The following is a 25,022-nucleotide window of genomic DNA, read 5'->3' as shown; positions in this document are numbered from 1 at the left end:
ACCCACAACTATAACTCTTACCTCCTTTTCCCCTAAATTTTGTTACTACATGTGTGATGCAGCACATGTCACCACCTTATACGTAAATGCAAAGAGTTTATTCCAGATCAGCTACGAGCAACGCGATCCCCAAGTGGTTAGGTGCTACAATGGAGAAGCCGCTGCTCTTGGGATGATTTTCAGCAACAATTGCCCATCTGAAAATCATTAGTGCATAGCAGTGGATTTTCCACATGTTCATACACTGGACAAGCAGGTTGCCCTTGAAGTATGGTTCCCCAGGGGAAGAAGGAAAACCCAGAAAAAGTATTCTATTGTCAGATCACGGTTTCACTAGAGCCAGACAAAAATATGGTCAAGCATTCACTTGGCTGCTCTGCTGGCAAAACTATAGGGTACCGAAATGGAGACAGCTAATGAAGAAGGCAAAGAATGAAGCTCAGGAAGAAGATGACTCTAAAGGAGCACAGATATATTTTTCTTTAAAAAAATCAGAAACAGGGTTAAACATGGAAATTTAATGACTTTCATATTACCGACCATTATTTTTATAAGGCCAGAAAGGTTTAGAAGGGGTAGTATTTTCCCGATAAAGTATCTCATATTTTAATTCATCTGTGTTTGAAGCACCAAGGAGAACATATTGAAGGAGCCTAAATAAAAAAAGGGTATGAATATAACTAGGCACTATTTGATACTCAATGCCCCATTAATCGATAATTTGGCTTGAAGGAGGAAAAAAGTTGGCAAAAGGGAATGGAATTCTTTAGCTCCTTGTTTTACTTAAGAAAAATTCCCAATGGGCTTCACTTAAACAAAGAACTTTAGTTTTCCACTGGAAAGACAAAAAGAAAATCTTGGTCTAGCATGTCCTGCCACATGCTTTAACTACACAGTAAAAGAGTATGTACTTGGATCCCAGGCACATTTCAAAAGTGTAGTATTTATTAGCTGCTCTGTTGCCAAGTTCCACTATTATCATTTTATTATAACTAAGGTATATTTTTACTAACTAAATTATATTTAGGTCTTTAGTTTAAGCATTTGAAGGTCTCACAGTGTCACGTACAGATGACATACAATATATCACAGGAATTTGTTGATTTTCTCCCTCCTCCTCTCCTCTATAAACAGTTACCCTACATCTGTGATCTCAGGGCATTTGACTTTCCTAAAGCCATAATCCAGCTGTAAAGATACGCAGGGGCTGAGGGAGCGAAATCCTCGGAAAGAGCAGGGCTCGCCAAGGATGAAGGTGAGCCGTGTTACCGGGTAACCCACAGCACGCATGTTCCTCGTGCCCCGAGGGGCAGTGCAAACCTACTTCTCCCCACTGCCCCCTTCAGACACCTTGATCCAACTCTCCTCTGCTGCCCTTCGCCCAGCCCACCCAGACATGGCTTTCTGCTGGGATCTCCTGTTTCCAGGCAGGGCTGCGGGCTGTTTTTTGTATGCAGAAGGTGTTGTGTGGTGGGACACAGCCTCTCCACGGGCGAGGGTGGGCAGAGGCCAGTGGCTCACACCAAGTTTGCACCAGCAGAGCCAGATCCCACACCCTCCGTTAAAGGATTTTTTGTCCTGGGGGGAGCGTGGAGCTGCTGCCTGGAGGCTGTTGGGATGGAATGGAAAGAGAATGTGGCCATGAGGCAGGAGAGGGTTTTGGTAGGCTCACAACGGGCTGGGTGCTGTTGCAGGTCTGGGCAGGGAAGGAGTATCTCTGAGCGGCCATGATGCCCGCAGAGAGATGACAGAGCTCCTCAAACCTCAGCAAGTGCAGCAGTACCATGGGGCTGAATGCAGCCTTTATATTTCCTATTTTGTGTAAGGAATGAAGGAAGAGCAGAACCCAAAAATGAGGGCTTACATTCTCCAAGGGTCACAGTCTTTGATCTGTGAACAAAGATCCCTGCTGAAAGCAGCTGGAGCTCACCAAATAAAGTTTGGAAAGCTTTGCAAACACATGAATGTTGTGTGTCAAACCATGTAGCGTGCTTTCGGGCCAAAACACTCAAAAAACAGACCAGATCTTGACGCATTGGATTTTTGCTTTGTCCAACATAAAGCATTTCCAAAGGCTTGGTTTGAAAACATCTGAGTGCCTGTCCATCAAATATCAGGTGAAATTAAAACCACTTTAGTTGGACATCAGATGCAGTTAGCCCCTTGTGAAGTAACAGGGCAGAGAAGCAGGGATGTGAATCTGTGAGTGAGCTGAATAAGGCACAGAGGACTGAGAAATATTCATGACCTTTTCTCTATATAGATCCACAACAAATGTAACAAACACAAATTAATACTCATGTGCTAGTAGCCAGGAGACATTATCACTCACAGTCTCATTAGACGAGGAGTGGAAACAGCAGCAGAAATACTGGAGACAGTTCTAAAAGGAAAACAGGCTTATAAAGATGCCTGCCATTTTTATTCATTTGAAATGTTTAAACTAGCATTTCTTAACTTTGGTTTAGCCTACAAAAAAAGGCCTTTGCATAAAACAAAGGATCACAGGGATCAATACCTGCAGGTTAGCCTCGTCTTCTCTGCCGACCTCCATGAACAGAATTTTGAACTTTGCCGGCAAGCTGGTGTAAGCACCTCAGTGAGGTACGGGATCTGAAAGGCAGATGTCTCATCATTTGTGGGTAATACAGTTGGGAGCCTCTTTTCCTCTGTCTTTACAAAGTTCACTGTCATGGTGAACTACCACACAGCTCTGAGCTGAAGGAATAGGCACAGCAAAATGGCAAGGCAGCAGACTTGAATTCCACCGATATCATTTATAATAGAGCACTGAGGAAACATTAGTGTGTGTGTGTGTGTGTGTGTGTGAAACACTGTATGGTTTACAAACACCACTACAGTCTCTGGAGCTGGCCAAAGCAGGACAGCTTTTTTGGGTTCTCCTCACTTCAAAAAGTGTCTCTAACCATCCAGTACTACTGTGATTCAATAATCAGGAAGCCCATAACAATTGCAATTCTGATATTGCGGACAGGAAAGGGCCCCAGCACCCATGCCCCTCAGCTGACATCAGTGTCACAGGCTACACTGCGCTGTCACTGGCACTGCTTTTGCTGCCAGCACAAGCAGTGCTACAGCCACCTACAGCTTTCCCTGATGAAGGAACAAAGGCTGTTGCCTTCTGGAGGAAGTTCCTATTTGAAGATGATCCAGGGGAAATGAATTAGCGATGCAGTAACCAACAGCTACACCAGCTAAACACACGAGGGGGAAAAACTAGGACAACGAATTTTAGTGTGTTCCCATAATGGGCAATTCACCACCCCTCCTGTGCAAAGCTGTCATAAATACTCGGGAGCAGACCGTGTAATTTGCACGTCGGCTCCAGGACGTGCTCCCCAAGCAGCCAGTCCAGGCTCCCCACGGCTTAGCCCGCAGTGGGGCAAAGCCGGACCCCGCTCCTTGGGGTGGGAAGAGCAATTGGAAGAGCAGGGACCTGGGATGAAAGTCTCCCTGAAGTCCACAGCCGAGACAAATTCTCCAGCACACCAAGATCTCATTAAAACTGCCCACAGTGTCTAGCCCACAAAGTACATCTAGTGCAAGGAGAGCAATCCTGCTGCTGTTTTGCAATGGATTACAAAATGCCTTGGCTAGCAGAAAGAATTTGAGGCAATTCACTCCTGAAGAGCCAGGTCGTGAAGACCCTTCATTTTTCCAGCAAACTGGATTTAAGTTGACAAATAGTAACTGAGAGAAAAAAAAGCCTGACAAAGTGAAGGGGAGACGGAGAAACCGACAACATTTAACTTGATCTTCAATGGTGTAAATCTGTCAATACCCACAAATGACCACAAGGCCAGATGCCAGTTTTCACTCTGAGATACCGTAACTAAGACATTTGGCTGGTACCTCGCATTGGAAAGAAAGTTTTTACATTTAGAAATGTAAAACATTGTAACATTTAAGGAATTTTGGCTACAGCCCACTAGCCAGCCTTCCCCCCGCTTCAGCTAAGGGATTATTTTGAATGTTGCTTTGCTTTTCATGCATCTGTTGCCTAAATCAATGTGGAGGCATGAGGGAGGGACTGAAAATTGGCCCCAGAAGTAGTGGTATATTTTAGTGTCATAACTGAGAGTCTTGGCAATCCCTGCTAACTTGAAATGTCAGTGCCATACCAAACGATCTGGTCATCATAACCTCAACTTCTGGCCATCAGTGAAAGAACAGAGATAGAGTCTCCAACATCAGGTTTCAAGGCCTCTGCGAAAAATTAAGGAAAACACATTTCATGGCTCGTTGGAATTTCACTTTACCTATTTTTGTGTGTTTCTTTTCAGCTGTTCCAGCTCTAGCTGTTTATCTGATCTCTTTCTGTTTGAATTGTTTTTACTTTTTCCAGATTTTCTACAATGCAGTTTACTTCTCCAAATTACTTTCCTGCTTTGAACTCCTGCTCCTTTTTTTCATAGCTTACATAAAACTCATTTATATTATACAAGCCTTCTGTGTGCTTTAACTGTTAGGACATATTTCTCCTTTAACAGATCTGAAGTGGCTATCTGATGCCAATTTAATGCCATAAAGCATAAAAGACCTCAAATGGTCTTTAGCAATCACTGATAATTTCCACATCTACCCCTTGTATCTCATATCCAAATTTACGTTTGGAGTGAAGTGGATTAAATAAAACCAAATCCAACTCCGCTTTTCTGTGTTTGGATCATTAGAAATTGAACTTTACAGATGAAGATGAGGGACGTTTTTCCGAACAGGTGTTTTTATGAGCGCTCCCCTTCCTCCACCAAGATGGCAATAATCTCATACACAAGTAATACCCATAGGTTCCCCACATTTTCCGAATATAGTCAAGGAGTTTTCCGAGCGGCTGGGTATAAACTCATACGCAGCCTAACATCAGTCCACATAGAGATCCCTTCAAGCCACTTCTCAGATAGTGCCAAAACCCTCCCGAAATCTTCTCTGTGAATACACATGGAAGATCAGAAGTCTGGTCTCGCTAAACTGCTTTCATCATTATGTTTCTGGTATTCACATTATGAACAAATGACCTAAAAAATTTCAGTTAAACACATGAAGGAATTTTTTTAAGTTACAGAATGACTTTCAAAAACCACAAACCTGCAAAGGGAAATAGGATTTGCTGGATCAGATAAGATTACTAGTCTATCTGGTCAGGCATGTTCAGTGTGTAGCTTTTTATAAAAGAAAACTAAAGTGGGAGGAAGTGATGGCGAATAAAATTAATTTTGTTGTTCAATACCGAATCAGTTTTGAAAATATTTTAAGAAGAATCCAATCAAAAATCCCACTTAAGGGAAAACAACTTTTTTTTTTTAATTTCCCTTTTTTTTTCTATTATAATCAATAGATAAATTCTACTGTTCACACCAGTGTGAATACAATTTCTGACGCTACCTGGGAGTGACCAAATCCTGCTTTGGAGCAAGACCTTGCGGAGTTTCAAGCATTTGCCACCCACATCAAAATATTGCCATGGTAAGGAAAACTCATATGTTGTGCATGTATGCAGATGTGTGCATGCAAACGCAGAAAAACCACAAGTATTTTCTTTATTTACAGCTATATGACTGAATACAAGCAAGCTGCTTTCCACGGGCTTAAAATATTTCAAACTCCAGGACTACTGAGCAGCTCACAGTTTTATTCAGCAGTCATCATGCTCCAAATTTACAAGCCTAACTCGGATGGTTATTACCGGGATGTACCTGCTTAAATCCCTTCCACAGATGGGAGAACGAACAGTGCCCATGCCAAGTTTCAGTCTGGATTGAATTTTTACAGCTGGGTCATAAATTTGTGGATTAAAAAGGTTCTAATGGAAATACAGATACAGCCCTAGCTACAGCAACATGAAGAGCAGCACTGTAACACTGCGCAGCGGATAGTCCGCGCTACAAGCAGAATCTACCAGGACCTTACGCAAAGTCGCGTTATTTCTCCCCGGCGGTGGAAGGAGGCTGGGATACACAGGAACCCCAAGCCAGGTATGAAGTTTCAGTTCAGACATTTTTCCAGAAAGCAGTGAAACTTTTACAGGCTTGCCATTCCTTTAAATTTACTGTCCTGGAATGCGAAAAGTCCAGTCCTCATCCCCCCTCCTGCCACCGCCTCATCCTGCCTGCGCCTGACTTTCCCGCACCCCGTCCCCTCCTGGTCATACTTTACTGCACTGCACACAGATTGCTGTGTTAATAAGAGTCACCAAAAAGACAGTGGTCACTCATGAAGGAGACTATAGATTTTATATGTAAAAGTAACTCACTGGGCACGAAGGAAGGGTTTTTCCCCTGTAATTTCTTTTTCTTCTCCGGGCTGGTGCCACAGGCAGATGTCTTGGTGCAGGGGCAGGGCCAGTAGGAGACCCAGGGGAGCCTCAAGGAGTAAAACAGGCACATTTCAGCGATGGAGCCTGTGAGAGTCTTACTTGCAACCCAGCACCGGTGTGATCTGCCTCCAGTCACGGCTTTTCACTCAAAAGCACTTTCCAATCAGTAATATACTGATGGGGTAGCAGCACATGTTTCTGGGTTTTGAGTTTTTTTCCTCTTTTTCTATCTTTCTTGATTAAAACTGTGTCATATTTTTCAAGTTCATTGGCCTATGTCCCCTCTTTGGCACAAACAGCTGATAATTGCATTTTGCTGCTGAGTCTCCCAGGTAGGGGAGAGAGCAGACCTGCACTCCCTCATGCCCCCAAAAGCGTACCGGGGGAAAGCCCCCACGGCGGGGTCTGTCAGTGCAGCGCATGGTGGCCAGGCTACAGGGATGACCCACGGGATGCAAAACCTGCTCCTGCCTGATCCCACACCAGAGCTGCAGTCCCCAGGGCTTTCTGCCGCTCCGCTCGAGCCAGTGCGTTTTCCCATTATCTTGTCCTCGCAGCGGCCGTGGATGCAGCCAGCCAGCGTTCACAAGGCTGAGGATCCCCTGAATCAGTACAAAAGCCAGACCAGCTGACATGCTGCAAGGCAGCGTGGAAGCCCAGTATTCCTGGTGTAAGAGATCTGCACAGAAATTTGGCTACCAGGGAAAATCCTGCTCAGGCAGTGGAAGAGAAGAAGGAATCACATTTATTTCACTAAATCAGTTTTCCCAAGCTGTAGTTTCACACACTCTTTAAATACTCCTTAAATTAACTGCTAATTTTCTTACTAATTTCCCTATTATATTCATTACTGGCCACGCAGACTACAGCTAAAACTGGAAAACAGTCTGATTTATGATCATGTGCTTTTCCATGCATATAATTTCCTGAAACATTCACATTTGGGCCGGCCCCAGGTTTTAAGACCGAGCAGAATTCTGAACACTTTTTGAACAATGGGAAAAAAGGGGATAAATATTTCTTTCTCTTTGAAAGCACATCTTCGCTAAATGAATGAGGCCTGAGGCTTGCCAGGAAACAGCCCTCGCTAGGGCCTGGAGCATTGGCTAACTCTAAAGAGAAGTATTAAAATCTATAGTTGCTAGCAATCAGTAACAGCACCGTACATTTTTCCTGCTGTGTCTGAGAGAGGTCTTGGGCAAGCGCAGGGGTCTGCTGCTTTTTTGGCCGCTGCTGTGAATATTTGCACTGGGGAAATTTTAATGGTCTCGGAGAAACACAGGCGGGCTGCTGCACCGGCACAGGCAGCAGCAGCCTGTGGCCATGGAAACATGGCTGATCCTCCGATTTTTTATCTCTGATTTTTTGGTCAGATGTTGTCATCTTTTCCATTTCAAATCATTCATGCAAGAACATCTCATTCTCTGCGATGATAAAGCTGTCAGGAGTCGCGAGACGTGCTGCCCTGCAGCAAGCTTACTTGAAGAAAATCCTCTGCAGCCAAACAACTGGCTCAAGCTACTTTTTACTGAAGTACGTGGAAAATTTGTCATGACATCAACAGAAGCAAAACCAGCAGCAGAGGTGCACACCCACCTCCTCTGCTCCGTGGGTCTTTGCAGGAATTGCACCCTAATTGTATCCACAAACACACTGCTGTTAGAAGCGTATCTGACCTGCACTTAGTCCAGTCTCCAGAATCTTTAATAAATTTGGGTGGTTTTTTTTTTTAAAAGAAAAAAAAAAGAGTCCAAAACATTCATCTGCATTTGCATCTGCAAACAAGCAGATAAAACAAGGATGCACAGTGTTTGCACCCAGCACCTGTGAGACAACAAGTGCTCTCTTTTCCCATAGAACTGACCATTAAAAGCAAGGAGTGGAGAGAAATGGCTCGGAAAAGCTAACGCTGCCAGGAGCACTGCTTTCCCTCCCAGCAGGGTTGGCTCCAGGCAAAGCTCGCCCCTGCCCACGGGCAGCCCCTGGGTGCCCAGGCTTTTGGGAGGGTGCTCTGGCCCCAGCACTGTCGATGCTCCAAGCCCACCCAGCTCTCTCTTCCTCTGTTCCCCCACCTGAGAGAGGTTGAAAGTGTTACCTTTCCACAAAAAAAAGATTCAGTTTTGATGAAGCACTGTTTTCCAGGGTCATGTGGAAATAATCCTGACCCATTCCCCTTGCAGCTCAAATACTGAGAAACTGCACTAAAGGGACCGAAAAAACAGATTATTTTATTTTTGCTGTTCAAACTGAAGGAAATGCAAAAAGTGAATAGCCAACTTAACAAGCAGGGAGCGGGCAGGATCTTTAAAATTCTCAAGCTTAGGCTGTCACATCTGGTATATTAAACTTGACACTGTCCCTGTAGTAAGGCAGTTTCCTTTTAATCTTTCTCTAGAAAAAACAACAGAACAGCAAATTAAATGCAATCCTCTCCTCAGTTCTCAATTCCATGCTATTTCAGTGTTGACGAATCAGGTCATGTAATAATAAAATTCCTGCCGAAACATGATCTTAACCGTGTAACCTTCAAGTTGCAGTTAGGCTGCTGTATGCGTTTAATACTGTGCCTGACATTCCCCTTTTCCATTTCACTTCTGGATGACATTAGGATCTGCAACAAGGACCTCCTTCAGCTCTCCCAGGTTACCATTTATTTTAAAGTATCCCCAAGGTCTCCAGCACCATTTAGATCAAACTTGCAAAAGTCACTGGTACTAGCGGCTTTTGCGAGTCCCTCGAGTTCTTTCCGAAAACAGGTTCCATTGTGTTCATATTACGCTTCTAAATTTTATAGCTCATTTTTAAATTACATGTTAATTTCTAAAAATGTTAAATTGTGAGGAAAAGTTGGCAAGCACCGCACCAAATCACAGCACTGCTCTGCAGTTTGCGTGCGTCTCTCTGCAGTACTTATGTGCAGGGCTATACCTTTACATCTACGTGCTCTGTATGAGCGTGGGCCTGATCCTGCAGTGTGCTGAGGGTCTTGTCAGAGGTGCTCAGTGTGCTGCAATAAACAACACAGGATCATGCTTCATAAATCGCAGACATTGCAGCACTCAAATGAAAAAAAAAAGAAAGGAAGGTGAGAGGAAAGAAAAAGGCAGCAGTAACGAAAACATCAGAAACCGAACACACTCCTGAGTATAAACGTCTAAAAATAGAGATCAAACCTCTTCAAAAATCAACCAGTCATTCAAGAGTTTTTTTAAAAGCCACCCTCCTTTCCAGGCCTGCAAGTCTTTAGTTTCTCCACTATTTTTATTTGTTCTGGCTTTTCTACTGTGCTAAGTAACGTATAAAGTGAAATCAATGAAAATCTGCCTGCAGAAAAAAGTTAGAAAACTCCCTGTCCTGCCATTTCATCTCTTTCTCTCATTTTAATTTTTACTTTCGTTCACCAAATGCAGCTCACCAGACAGCGATATCCCAGAACGTTGGGATTTTTCATTTCCTTGTGCTGTAACGATGCAGAACGTTCTGTTCCCGCAGGTGACAGACAACAGGGTACGCACAGAGCAGGGCAGTGTGATTTCAGAAAAAGTCAGTGTTTTAGCAATCCGTAAACCAAAGACTGACGTTGCCGCTTTAGATTTACGTCCAGCTTCACTCTAAACATTATTAGATCTTTTCCTTACAGATTTCTGGAGTGCTTGTTGCAGTCGGCCCCTCGTTTTCTGCATGCGTTTGTACAACAAATACAGATAGGCAAGTCTGGTTTTAGTTATTCCTGTCACACAGCGAACCTGCTGTGAATGACAGCATGCCAGGGAGTTAATGAAAACTTGTTCTCCAATGTGGATTTTTAACTAAACAAAAACACTGAACCAAGCCTTTCAGTGCTCAGTTTAAGACACATATTTGACCAATTATATATATTTATATATTATACCTGCACTAGGATTAATCCGAACTGAAATTTTCTGCCTTAAGTGAACACATTCGCCTATGTCGCGTTATATACATAAGCATATCAGCTTACAACAGAAACGCTTACATATGTGACATATCCGAGTACAGTTGCACTTTCCCAGCCGCTCCGTTCTCCCTGCGCCAGCTCCCGGCTGCCCCGGCCACGCAACCAGAGCGGGACGGAGGAGCCGGGAGAGGCGGCAGTGTGGGCACGGCACCTGCCGTGGACCTGGCTCGGGGTTTGCTGCTCCCACCCCAGCACTAAAGCAGCTCCCCACGAGCAGCTCCCCAATAATCCTGCAGCGGTACCGAGCGAGGCCGCCCTCCTGACAGGCGGTTATACAGCCCGTCCTTGATCTTTACGTGGGATTTCCCAGTTGCATGAAGCTAGAGTAGCAAATGGTCCCGTGTTTATAAGCATGTTAATGACTGAAACGGGAAATTGTACAACCCATTTTCCTTATAAACTTTAAACTGCAATTTCTTGTTTTTGTCACCGGACGCTGCACTCGTACGCTGTTAATTTGATGCTGGCTGTTGAGACACACTGGCCACGCTGACCTGGGGCACTGGGCAACCGAAGTTGCTCCGAACACACTGACGTACCTGAAACCAGGGTCCGGCACGTAACATGAACCAGATGCGCTGTGTACGCGTTCTGCTCACAATCTGCTACAAAAAGTTGCTTTTCCAGGGAAGCGCAGCAAAGAATTTGCTTCAACACCAAAGAATGCCTGCTCTTAGCAGTACAGCAACCTTGCCAAACGCTTCTCAAAAATACAATGTTGATCAGTTTTCACTTTGTGCTTTTTGAAATGCTACTCAAATGTCTCCACAAACATCTAGCAGGGACTTCAGGATTCTGCTTCAATCCCTTTGTGTTAAAAATTAGCTGGTTCACTTAATGAAAAATTGCAGAGGGGAGCTCCTTATAAGTGGTGATATCTCATTTAAAAATACAGTTGCTGCTTTGAGGAAGGTATGAGTGGTACAGTCAGCCATATCCTGGTATTTTTCTTAACCAAAATGGATTGCAGCTATTTTTGAGAACACAGATACAGGTCTGCTACATGACTACACTGAAAACTGCCATCCCAGGTATTCAAATTACAGAGAAAAGACATTAAAAAATAAAGCATCCCTATTTACCTCTTCCTATCTAACAATTATTTAGATAATTTCATCTATTTGTAAATAGATTTCATGAATGGATGATAACTTGAAAATACCTGCTTTGTTCATGAAGGGCTCAATTCCTGCATATTATAACACCATCAGAAAATCATTAATGGGACTGTAATCTTGCAGCTGAAAAAAAGCCCATTTGTACCTGTTATTTCCTGAATGTGCACACGTATATAGGAAGCATATACCAAATAATACAGTGTGTGCACATGATCTTTTTCTTTCTATCGGCAGACTACTGCTTGTCTGCTTTGGAAGTGTAAAAAGAATAAAACTAGAGAATAAAATCCTGAGACCTGTTCAAGTGTTGTGATCAAAGGTCACAGCACTTCAAAATGTTAACAAAGGTATTTAAGAACTGACTCAAATATGATTTCAAAAGGAGTTCCAGGTATGCTGGTTATGAACTTTAAGGACAAATATACTGGTTTTCAGTCATTCCAGCTCAGCTTGTGAACTCACACAGTTACAGTGTGCCTGTCTCAGCCTTCTCATTAAAGACCATATTTTTCAGTGCAGCTTGAAACTTGGCAAGAAGAACTTAATCCAGTAGCAAATTTATTACAATTTTCAAAAAGTCATTGTGTCCATTTTTAAGTTATGGTATAAAAGTACAGAAAAACAGAAGTTTACATATCTGAGCTGCTGCATCTGTTCTTAACTTCTCACTTAAAAATAAATTTTGGCAGACAATACGCCCATAATGTGAACCAAATGCATTTGGTATGTTGAAATAAAAAGCTAAATGAACAGAGAGAGTTAATTTTGAAACTTATTCATCCTATATGCACCATTCTTGCTCCTCACGAGATCCTGTTTCTCTATGGGGCCACCATTCTCCCCACAACCTTTTCCCTCTCGGTCATCCCCTGACGACCTGCACGCACCAATGTCCTCCTACTTCCACCAGACCATTCAGCCTCCTGAAATCCTCATGTCCCCACCACAGGGACAAAAAAAACCACATGAAATGTGCCAGAAAAGAGAGGGTAAAAGCTGCAAAGGCGAGAGGCGCTCGAACCTGCCTGCCGGGGGGAACCAAGTACAACATCTAAATCTGTATTAACTCCAGTGCAAAGCTCTCCAGTACTTTGCAGCAATGTCCATCTGCCCCAAAAGTGATGCTGCCGGCAGGGTGGTCCCCAGCAGAATAAACCCCTGAGAAAAGCCCCAGGACAACGCGAAGGGCTGCTGCGATGGGTGGAAACCCTGAGACACTGGCAGAGACCTCCAGAGTTTGGGATGTAAAACTTCATTTCTTTCAAAGATAGAGGGCAGCCTTTGCCTTACATCCCCCAAAAAATACAGAACAAGCTTCACCAGAGGAGCCTTCCAGCACTCACTGCCCCACAGGGCCCTGAGCAAGTCCCGATCTTGCCCTCATTTACAGCACTTTACTGGCATCAACCAGGCAATCCCATGTGCCTTCCTCTGACTGGTGACACAATGGACGATATATATCATGCTTTTATGGTTTTATTTATAAGATTAACACAATAAATTATGCGTAAATCTTTAAAAAAACATTACGCCAAGATATTTAATGGCCAAGTCTGCAGCCCCTTAGCTCAGTGCGCTGTGTCTAGAGAGTGATGTAGAAATTGCTCTAAACTATGTATTCCTAAGAGATGCATGAGCACCAAAGGGCCATGCACCGGAGAAGACACTCCGAGGACAGAAAATATGCTGTACAACAAAGGAAGGTGTTCACGTGCACTCCACTGGGTCACATATGGCTCATGTAAGTGCCACAAACAGCCACCTTGAAATTTCAAAGCCTTCCTCTTTGTCCCAGCTGGAGCCATGGAGTACTTTAGTCCTCCTCTAGTTCTCCCTTATTGCAATAGAATGCTCAAGAGTTTTCTCCTTCTTTAGGCTTGTCTTAGTGCTGACAAAAATGGCCTGTAAGTGCCATTTCAAAAATCAGCCCCATAGCTCCATTCAACAAGCAAACGAGCTTCATTAGTGGTCAGTAACAGCCTTTAACTTCAATCCTGCAGGTAGAACTTCTCCGGTAGAATGAAAGTGTGCACAGGAGTTATCCACACCCATATGAGAGGGTGGACAGGAGTGATCTGTTCTCATATAAGAGGATGGACAGGAGTTATCCACAATCAGGTGACACCCATTCCAGGTGACACTCATTCCAGGTGACACCATCCACCGAATCTGGCTGTATTAGAAATCATGCAGAAAGAATCCCTTACCTGTCCGGTAGACAAAATTGCCTTCTGTCTCTGATGATGATGGAGACACCAGTTCCTCCTCAAATTCATTGGAACTAAATGAACCAGAGTGATTCCTTTGCCTTGTTTTTTCCATCATAGCTGCATTAGTAGCCATGACATGTCTCAATGAGTCATTCAGGTAACGATTCAATAAGCTGCTTTTGTATTTGGGGGGTGACACGTAATCCTCACTGGCACTTGTTTCTGGTCTCACTCCTGTTTTTATTACTGAACTTTCAGTTTTAATCACAGTGTGATGAACTGGTTTGTTATATCCCCCTTCATTCATATGGTTTCTTGGAGGATTTTCTCCATCTGAAAACAAAGGAGGAAAAACACAGTAATGCATCAAATACCTAATATTTAACAATGCATCAAATATCTAATATTTAACAAGAGGCTTTTTCTTCATGTTTTAAATTGCTATAAAGATAACTAAAAGTAGACAAATAATTCCAGGCTTCAGCACTAGACAATGATTTTCATTTTCTTCTGTTCACACATTGCTCACAGAGGTTCCCAGTGTTCTCAGACGTTCCAGCTATCCCAAATTAACTGTAGAAAACAGTGTCTGGGTCTAATTTGTTCATGAGCAACACAAGGCAGGTAGAAAAAAACTGAGAAGTGCCCTAACTCAATGATAAACATTGCAAAATCTGGGTGAATAAGCTGAATTCTTACTACGGTAACTTGAAATTTGCTTCTTCTGAGTACTATGATATATTTAAGCATATTTGTTTAAAATGTACTTTTTTAATTATCCTGCAACCAGTCTTTTAAAGGGAAGTGCACAGCAAAGAAATGTGAGTACAAAGTGAAATTGGAACAAAGAGAATTGAAACTGAATACAAATTGAAACATGTTCTTCTAAAAATTCACCTACACATTTCTGACAACGTTCTGCAGCATTTGTTCCTGTCAGTGTATCTCCATGTCACAATCGACTGAAAAAAGCACCCACAGACATAATTAGTACAAATGTTCTATTAAAAAATAGAGGGTGCTATTTAAAAAATTCCTACATTTGTTAATTTGGATAAGAAAGAGAATTTCAGTCCACCTTTTAAGGAAAAGGTTTGCTGGCAAAATACATAAAATAAATACAGTAAGTCAGTTCACAATATAATAAGCCCCACTGAAGTTAATCAGATTCTTTTGTTAATGGTGTGATATTTTCCATCAAAGAAAGTAACAGTCAAGAGATTTCTCATTCCCTTAAACCAACAAACGTAATCAATTTTTTCCTTTAACGCAGATAAAAGCAACAGGCTTGTAGAATCTAATGAACTAAAAAACACCTTTCTAGTAACAATTCTATACAAAACAGGCAAATAACATGCAACCAGACTGTCACCCCCATTAACCCACACAATCCCGCTTTGCAAGGTTGCACAGTAGCCGGGAGCTAAAAATGGCACCTAATTCACAAAATGTAAAGGTGGATCCACTGAGGGCGTTTCGTAAGAAATCAGAGCTCGCTTAGGGTATCTGATACTTTCTAAACCTATTTTAATGGATTTTAAATTGATAAAAAGAGCGTCAACAAACCTTCAGAGCATGAGTCATCGCTGCTCACGCTGAGTCGTTCAGCATTTCCTTGAACGTATTTGTTGTACAGTTTTATTCGTAAAGCCCAGCTAAGATCTGGTTGCCTGACCGTATTCTTCAGGCGACGTCTTGCATTGGCAAACCAGTTTGATACCTGCAGACAAACGAATGTATTAGTATCTCTTGAAAACAATGTAAATAAATAAATCTAGCCCACAGAGTTTCCATGAGTTTTATGTGTGTCCTAAGAAAACGGCGAACAAGGGAAACATGAGCAGGAGTCCACGAAACTATCACCGAGCAGAGCGGGAACCTCAGACAAGAAGGCAGATTCAGGCTTCCCACCCTTCCCAAGTGTTAGCATACCCTCATTATTAACAAGGTTTTAATTAAGGTGGCCCAAAATACTCATTTTATATTAATCTTTCTTTTTTTTTTTTTTTTAAAGATAGTGCCCTGAACTTTCAATATCAATCTTCGATACATTACTAACATCCTAAATTAAAACTAATAGCTAATGTTTGGCAATTTGCCTTTGACATTTAAGCAGGCTACAATAAGGCGGCTGAACAGAAAAACTTGTTCTGAATTTGGTTACATAAAAGCCCAAATTTTCCCTCGTGCTTTATCAGTACTCCGAGTCTGACAGGTAGTGGGCATAGGGAAAGTCCTGCACAGAATACAGCGTACTTTGAGTCACTGCAAAAATCAACCACTTCCTCGACAGAGCAGCACCTTTTATGAACTCCTTCTGTTATGGAGGCCCCAAAAAAACAGTGAAGATGCAGATTCCTCACACAGTGACTAATAAACTAGAGACTGGCTTGTCTTGCTTCTCAGCTGCAGAGCATTTTCTCGAGTTTGACGCTGCAGAAGGGATACACGTTAGTACCCTGCTGCCATAGACAGTCACCACAAAGTCAGGCTCGAACACAAGGATTTCATGGTGCTTTAGGTACCAAAGGAGCAAAAGGGCACAGTACAGTCTTCTGTGCCACCAAACATGATGTGTGTACTTGCAGTGACTTTGCATGAAAGCAAACCTGAGAGAATGCTGGCCTTGATTCTACTGTAACTTAAAAATACATCAAATAGGAAATACTGATACTGACAGAGTGACCTTACCATAACCTTACTACAAGCAAGAGCAGAGGCAAGCTACCTACACGCTAACAATATTTGTTTAATGATAAATCAGGTCTTAAAAATGCTATTTACTCCTTGCAGGAATCAGTGTGTTTTGACATGACCTCTGCAAGAAGGAGGTGGGGTAGCCTTACTTGCAGAGTAGAATGTAAAGAATGTCGGGAGCCTATAGCCCCACTCACATCTTTGTGCTGTGGAAGTGCACGCACAGGAAGCCGAGACTACTGCAGTCAAATTCTGACCTGGGAACGATCATACCATTTAATTTATGTTAACCCGTAAAGCAAGTTAACATATGTTTTATCAATACACACTACCTCACCTACTAGAAAGCCAAACTATAGTCCTCAGTGCTGGATTTTGGCCCTAGTTTTGTCATCTGTCTATTGTAGCTAAGGTTGTATAAATCACACAGAAGTATTTGGCTAATTATTCTGAATTGATAATCTCTTCTAAGATGATTATGATAAAAATAAACACTATCTGCTTAAAGGAAAAACAAAACTTCAGTGCCAAGTCCCACCCAGAACTTAGCACTGGTCCCTTAAGCCTGTCATTTTGCTTTTACTGAAAATTACGTTTACATGAAACAGGGTTCCACCAAAAATACAGTGAGCCCTGGATCAGCGCTCGGATGCCAAACACATAACTTTACAGAGCATGGAGTTTACTATGACAGGTTAGAAGACCAAAACTGCAGCTGGCAGAAAAGAGTAAGTAATTTTCATTCTCTTCCAAGGCTACTTGTTTATATTAATCATATTGACACAGCCATCATTATAGTCAACCAGAAAGGGTGGACTGGAATCCATCCGCTTTCTAACGCCATGAACAAACTCACTCCAGACTGCTCAGCTGAAGAAGCCGTCAGCTGGCTGCTGTGTGTTTTAGTGTAACTATGAAATCAAGTCCGTAACGACAGAGATGGATCAATGCGGGGTCCCAGTAGTTACTGCAGCATCTTACGAGACTGACAGCTTTCCAGCCTTTCATGAGAAAGATTTAATTATGCTCCATTTCATTACATATTGAAATATTTCATCAGTGAAAGTGCCACGTACAGGAATGAAAGATAGGGTAGTATTAGTGTGACTCATACATAAAAGCAATTAAATTTAGCAGGAGTGATTTTTGCATGGTACTCTTGGTTTATTTTGGGCTCATTCTTCCCATGCCAACGCTTTGCTTTCTGCATATCAATATGAAAAGATGAGTCATATTTTAAGTCTTCTGCTATGAGAGGAGGAAATAGTAGTATTTGATCATTATGAAAGAACCTGAAGTCAGCATTTACAAGAGAAGCTTCCTGCTAACGCACAAAGCAGTAAACTCACTCCAGAAACTCTTACCCCAAAGACAATTACAACAAGGCCCATTAAAGCTGCAGGAAAGTTGGGCAAATCCACTGCAGATTTTTAGGTTAAATCTACGGTGTGGTATCTCTGCGTGCTTTCCTGCTCTTTGGGCACTGATGTATCTTGCTGGAAAGTCCTAATCTCTAAGACATCAAGAGATTCAACATCTCTCCCACTCTGTGGTCTTGGACAACCTCCCAGTGTGTGGACCGGAAGAGGCTGTATGGCCACATGCTGTACCAGACAGCATGCTCACCCGGAACGCCAGTAGTTGCCCGAGTTATTACAGGCTGTTCCTGGCTCCTTTGAAGCCAAGGGCAGTTTTGTCACTGATTTCAATCAGCCTCAACTGTTACCTTGTGTATCCATGCGGTCTTCAAAAAGTTGCGTGCCTACTGCTGTAGGTCCTGCTCACTACAAGTGCCTGTTTGCAGCGCACTTACTCAAGCTATTACAAAAAGAAACAACCCAAGCAGCCAAAAGCCAGTCATTCTTTACCATGGACCAAAGTTACACTACTGTGGCCTCCAAAAAGAATAAAAAACCTCAAATCAATTATTTACATACAAGCTAGTGGGAAAATCTTTGTTTCAGAAACCTCCCAAAGAAATAAGTATCTTGAAAAACACATGATGAAACTCATTGTTAGTATAAAATATCAATGATGTAATTCTTCAAGAAGTAAAAAGATAGAATCCAAGGAGAATGACAACAGACATGCTTTCCAGCATTCATATTTTACAGTAGCTCAGTTGTTCCCGAAGAGCATCAGGTACTTATATCAGCATCATGAAATACTGACCCTCTGGCTTTGCTTCTGAAGAGACTCTTCAATTGTATTGTAATTTGTTCTGCTTCACTGCTTAAGAGTGGCCAAAGTTTCAGAAGGAGAACAGAAATCAAGCAATTCTCCTCCTCCAGTAATCCATATAGCTTTATGAATCTGAATGCTATTAAATCCACAGCAGCACATGACCAATATATTAATCGTAGTATTGCTAAAAACTTCTATTCAACAATACCGCCATTCACATTTCTTTCTGGAAAGAATATACAGCCATTTTTTCTTTTTTATTTCACAAGAATGTCTAACCCAAAATTTAAAATGAAATAAATCAAACACTGTGGTAATAATACAAATGAAAATGTAGCATATTAATAGCATATTAATAGGACAAATTATTGGATTCTGAATTGGAATCTAATTGGAGTAAAACACAAAGTGTCTTTTCAAATGATACTGCTTTTTTGGTTTCCTGCATTGGCAGTTGGGGAAGGAGAAATCTCTGGACTGTTGGACGGAAAGCTGCAATAACATTTGCCTTGAGGACTCCTGAAGACCTTGTTGGCCTGCTCAGGAATAAGTCAGCCCAGAATTTGCTACTACTTATTAAGAAACAAGATGATTGATGATTCCTGTGAAATCCTACCTCCTTGAAAGAGTTTGACTTTCCTGCTGCAGTACTGTCAGACACGCAGGTGGAACCTCGCTGGCCCGCTGCACCCAGGAACAGGGGGCTAAGCCAAAGTAATACTGAGGCAGAATAAATTAATAGTAATTAGCCAACTAATAGCAAAACTAATGGAACTAAAATTGTGGAAGATCTGACATGCAGGTACTGTCCTAATAACAACAGTAAAAAACAGGGCTGGATGTTCACCTCCTTGTCCCACAGAAAGATCGGTTTTACATATGCCATAGTCCTGCAAAAGCTGCTTTGGATAGACGGTACGTACTGGAATTAGGTTCATTAGATGAAAGAAAAGCATGTGGAGAAGAGTTACCGCTACACTATCAGTATTACTGGGACCAACATCATGTTCCAGGCAGCTGCTGGAGACCTCTTCCAAGGTCAGCAGTCAGGTGAAAAACAAAAAAAACCGAAGCATTCGTTCCCTAAACAGCATTTTGGCAGAAACTCAAAGGGGTTTTCAACAGTACCTTTTATCTTCCCTAGGGCTTCCAATGACAAGGGGTCAGCACATGCAAGATGCTGGGATGAGGTAAGAGCTGTCAGCAGGCAACAGGCTCCACAGGAGTGGAAAGCTGTGAGGTCAAGCATACGTTCCCACCAAGAGCAAACACCATGGGACAGAACAGAGAAATGGAAGAAAAGTAGGAAATACAAGACGGGTCAGTGAGCGTGAGGGTGTGTAACATGGAGAAAATATCATACACCGATTCCTGGTTCTCCAATGATGTCTGGCATTACTAGATTAGAAAAGTAACAAGAGACACATGAGACCCTGGTTGGTGCTTTTGCAAAGTGCCCCTCCTGGGACAGAAGCAAAGCTTTCCAACAGATACCGAAGTCCCGAGCCTGCTCTTGGTTACACCATGCAGCTGAGAGCGTGCAGCCTTCGGGGAAGCTATTTCAGATGTACCCAGTGTGACTGAGATCACAGCCTGGCGCTTTCTCTCTCACTCTCAGAGAACAAGAATTTTGATCTGGATTGCAGTCTTGTTCTTTCTGGGCATCTGAAAAGTAGATGTGGGGCGTGTGGTGTTTTGTTCTTCCAGGCTGAGGAATTACTGTTGGTGCCAGACATACGTATTCACCTCCTGTACAGATGCTATCGTATTCCTGGATTAAAAGAGCATTGCACCCAAATGATGGAAGAAACATCTGGGGTTTCCTTTTGATGGTGTGCTTCTGTAAATGAAGATAGATGTGCTGGTTTCCACAGCTCTTTCAAATATTACAGCTCACAGAAATAAGGCTGGTCGAATTCAGCTCCAGTGTAAATCCACTGGAGTCAGGGGGGTCCAACCGAGATAAATGTAGCCCTCCATGGTTCTTTTTAATTTTATTCTACACCTTATGTAGATCATAAAATTCTGTCGAGTAGCAGCCATGGCTTACTTTTTGCAGAGGCTAACACAGCATATCCCCATCAGGATTTATCAAAGCTGCCACGAGAGAAATACTGCAAAAACTCACCATTTTTTCCCCTTGTCTGTTCATTCCATGGCATTTATAAAAGAACAGGAACTCCTCAAGATGTCATTAATGTGAAAGTCTCCTGATGTGTATGCTGGATGTATGCTTTAAATCTCATGTAAAAATACAGGAATATTCTAAAAGCCGTAGTCCAATAAACCACTCCTATTGAACTGTGGCATTGAACGGATGGTGTTTATGTAAGCGTATTTTTCAAAGTCTGAGCAAGCCTTTCATGTATATTTTTTAAAAGCAAGAGAAGTTGTTTTAACTATATCTTCCAGTTATAACTGGCATTTTCTGAGACATTAATATTATTTTTGTCAAAGCTATAGTGTTTTTTCTAGTGCAATAGTTTCACAGTGAGGTACTAATGTGTAAAAGTTTCCCATTTTGCTGTTACTAGGATTGAAGTTCATAGCACTGGCTTTTCTGAAGGAGTACTCAAAATAATAATGCTGAATTACCACCTTCTTCTAATAATAATTCCTGTTATTTTGATATTTTCATGTCCTTTGCAAAGTGACACATAATGTGTTAGGCACAGCGCTGAGGACCCAATCCTGCAAGCACATGTTTCGTTTTATGCACCTAGCAGTAGCTCCCAGTAAGGAAATTGGATTATTCACAGTGCATAAATCTTCACAGCATCCAGACCTGAGATAGCATCACTCGGCAACCGACAGCATTTAACCACACATTTCAATCGAGTGCCAGATGGCAAAGAGAACAAAGAACTAAGATTTATAAACATTTGCAGCCAACTTTATACCTCTCCCTGCAACACAACTACCAGTCATTTCTGGGGAGCTTTACCTGAGAGCAAAACAATTACTCCCCATGTCTAATTACACTGCAATGACAAATCCTGCAAGACGGCGAAGCACAGCGCACTGCGCGCTGAGCCGCTGCACGCAGTGTGTATGGAAACACTAATGTCTGTGCAACAGGTGATGATTATTACCAGAACAATGTAACCATTTCCATTCTTGCCCATTTTCAAAAGGGAAAGGAGTAGCTCCCTACAACTTCCTCTACAATCCCTATTCTCTGCTGAAATTTCCCGTTACTGATTTTTATTATTTTTTTATCTGAAGACTTTAAAAGACTGAGCAAAACTATTTCCACTGTTTTTATGAATGAGATGAAAGGACGAGGGCTTCTTTTCCTAGGAGGGAAAGCACACATCTTTTGCCGACCTTTAGCACCTCCCCAGTCAGGATAGCCCAGATGCGGGAATTCCCGTTTGGGGAACACAGTCCTGCTGCGGGGGGGGGGCAGTAGGTGGAGGGAAGGATGAGCACAGGACTCCCGGCCTTGCTGATGCCTCCCCTGATACCCAGTGCCGCCCCTTGCTCAGCTCACAGGGGAACTTTGGCTGGTGCTGTCCCTGTCCCTCCCGTCCACGAAACGCAGCCGCCGGAGACGGGGGTAAGGGGGGGTCCCTTACCTGCACCAGGGTCATCTGGGAGCCGAGGGCCAGCAGGATCTTCTCGGTCTTGGTGGGGTAGGGGTTGTCGCGGTGCTTGTAGAGCCACTGCTTGAGCGGGCGGGCCATGTCCTGCAGCGCCTGCCGCTTGTGCCGCACCTTCCCGCCGCTCTGCCGCGCCCTGCCGCCGAGAACGAGCGCTCAGGGCCGGGCCGGGGCAGCGGGCACCGCCCGGACCCCCCACCCCAACCCCACCTCGAGCCCCGGGTGCGCCCTGCTGCGCCCGGTCCCCCGCAAGGTTCTCGGGGGCTCTCCACGGCCGCAACCCGGGACAGGAGGCGATTCCCGCAGCTCCGCCTGGCTCCCCGGCCGAGGGTCTCGGGGGAGCGGACCGAGAGGGGAGGGCGCAGGCTGCGACGATGCTGCGGGGCCCGGGCGGCCCCAGCGCGGGGAGTCCAGCGGGGTCAGCGCTCCGCCGGTGCGGGCTTTGAGCGCCCCGATGCTTTCGGTGCTCGGCACCTGCCAGGCGCGCGGGCCGGTCCATTTACCGGGGGGCTGGGACCGGGAGAACAGCGCTGCGGACCGAGCTCGACCCCCACTCCCGACCGCCCGAAGTCATTTACCGGTTACATTCCGAGAGACCCGCGGCACCGAGCACCCGGCGGCGAGACGCGCTCCCGCAGCCACGGCAAGCAGTCCCCGACAGCGGGGTCGGGGAAAAAGGTGAAACCGGGGGGAATGAAAAGCAGCTCGGGTTTAAAAAAAAAAAAGAAAAAGAAAAAGAAAAAGAAAAGAAAAGAAAAAAAAAAAGGAAAAAGTGTTTCTTTGTAAAAATAAAAAGCGAGTGAACAAACGCGGGGGAACCAGAAGGGAAATCCAGAGGCGGGCTGGGGCCCGCGGGCAGCGCTGCACCGGGTGGCGCGGAGGCTGCGGGCGGCGGCGGCAGGGGGCGCCACGGGGCCGTGCCGTGCCAGGCCAAGCCGTGCTGAGACCGGCAGGGCCGGGCCGGGCCGGGCCGGGTTGGGCCGGGCCGGGCCGAGCCGTGTCGAACCCAGCCGAGCCGGGCCGAATCGTGCCATGCTGAGCCTTGCCAAGCCGTGCCGAACCGAGCCGAGCCGTGCCGTGCCGAGCCATGCCGAGCCAGACTGGGCCGGGCTGTGCAGGGCGGGGCCGGGCCGTACAGCCGCGGGCGCTGCCTGGTCCCGGGCTCCCTCGGCAACCCAGCCCCCGCCGCGATCGGCTGGTACCAGCATTTCGATGAAACATAACCTGCGTCCTACCAACGCGCACCGCCGTTAAAAGCACCAGCTGATGCAATCGTTAAGGTGGAAATTCGGCAGCAAAAACAGCTCTTCAGGATTTCCCGGTTCCGGTGCCTCCTGACTGCGCTCCTTAGCCTTTACTTTGCAAATCTGACCCGAAATGTCTGGTCCGCGCTCGCCAGTTCAATCCTTCGAGCTACGGCTGTCAACCCGCTAAGGCGTTCTCCCATCACCTCCTATTTCACCTGTTCCAGCACACACACACGGAAAAAAAATAAGCCAGACACGGCTCAGCCTAAGCTGCCTTTTTAGCAAAACCGATCCTCGCCCTTGCCCGGCAGCCAGCTAGTCCGTTTTAAATCCCATCCCAGGGCACGCACCCTCGACGCGGCTCCTGCCCGCCCGCTGGCTCTGCGCGCCGCAAACCTGCGGGGCCGGAGGAACGAACGAGCGCTGGGGGCCGCGCCGTGCCCGGCCGCGCACCGGCTGCCCCCGTGCCCCGGGTTTCCACACGTTCCGCCTCGCGCCTCCGCTTTTAGGGGGGCTTTAATTACACGAAGCGCGCGACCAAACTGGACGAGCTTGGGTTTTTCCCCGGTTTGTTTTTGTTGGGAGGCAGGGAGGGGGAGGTCAAACACCGCAGGACAGGAGCACTCCATCCTGCACCTTCCAGCCCGATCAGACGCCCTCCGCATCACCGATTACCGGCATTTCCCACCGCAGCTGCGGAGAGCCCCGGAAAGTACGGACCCAGCGGCGCGGGAAGAGGACCCAGGCAGAAACCCATCCCGCAACCCGAACCCGCATACCCCGTCCGCCGGTTCCGCAGGCTGAGGCTCTCCTTGATGGACGGGCTGTCGGGCAGCAGCACCTCGGCGTGGTGCGGACCCTCCACCACCCCCACGTAGGGCCGGCCGCTCCGCTCCCGCTCCTTGGCCTCCTCCTCGAAAAGCACCTGGCCGCTCAGCTTGCTGAAGACGATGGTGTTCATGGTGGCGGTGGGGGGGGGGGGGGGGGCTGGGGGCCGCCGTCGGGCTGGCCGCCGGCTCCGAGGTGCGGGGTTCGCTCTGCGCTGCGGGGAGGCGGCAGCGGTCACCGGGCAGCCGCGCCGAACCGCCGAGACCCGCCCGGCGCGACCGGTGCGGGGGGGGGGGGGGGGGGGGAGGCAGCGCCGAGGCACCGGGCGCCGCCTGCCCACCCACGGGGGAGGTGGACACAGCCCGCCCCTCCCACGGCCCGGCCCGCTCCCACGGCCCCCCCCCCCCCCCGACCCCGGTCCGCTCCCGTCGCACCTCGCCGCCAGCCTCCGCCGCGCTCCTCGCTCCGTGTCGCAATAGTTCGAAGCGCGGGTTTTCTGTTGGGTTTGGTGTTCCTCTCTCTGTCCTTTTTTTTTTCCCCTTTCCCTTCCCTTCCTCTCCCCTCCCTCGGAATGATTTTCCCCCTCCCTAAACGGGGAGGGAAACAAATTGTTTTTAACGACCACCGAATGCGCAGCGCCGGCGCTTGGAGGCACAGCCGCCGTGCAGCCGCTCACGCTGTCGGGACCGCCGCTCCCCATCCCCGGACCAGGAAATACCCACCCCCCCAACCCTTTCCCCCTCTCCTCTTGTGCCCCCCCCCCCCCCCCCCCCCGCCCTTACAGGGCTTATAAATTAGACCGCAGGCCGAGCTGGGAGACAGC

General features: G+C 45.5%; 1 protein-coding gene across 1 annotated transcript in view; it reads right to left on the bottom strand.

Moving 5' to 3' along the window:
* Nucleotides 1–24,332, bottom strand: part of MKX (mohawk homeobox) — a 46,974-nt gene extending 22,642 nt beyond the window's left edge. The window contains exons 1-4 of the mRNA XM_086741671.1: nt 24,151–24,332; nt 22,101–22,260; nt 15,208–15,361; nt 13,639–13,974 (exon numbers count right to left, since the gene is read on the bottom strand). Coding sequence (XP_086597797.1) covers nt 13,639–13,974; nt 15,208–15,361; nt 22,101–22,260; nt 24,151–24,332 — 832 coding nt within the window. The remainder of the gene's footprint in view (nt 1–13,638; nt 13,975–15,207; nt 15,362–22,100; nt 22,261–24,150) is intronic.
* Between the last annotated feature and the right edge of the window lie 690 nt (nt 24,333–25,022).

This window comes from Chlamydotis macqueenii, chromosome 2 (assembly GCF_036417535.1).
Source record: "Chlamydotis macqueenii isolate bChlMac1 chromosome 2, bChlMac1.mat, whole genome shotgun sequence".
Lineage (NCBI taxonomy): Eukaryota > Metazoa > Chordata > Aves > Otidiformes > Otididae > Chlamydotis > Chlamydotis macqueenii.
The sequence above is the reverse complement of the archived record's forward strand: the minus strand, read 5'-3'. Positions and strand labels throughout refer to the sequence as shown.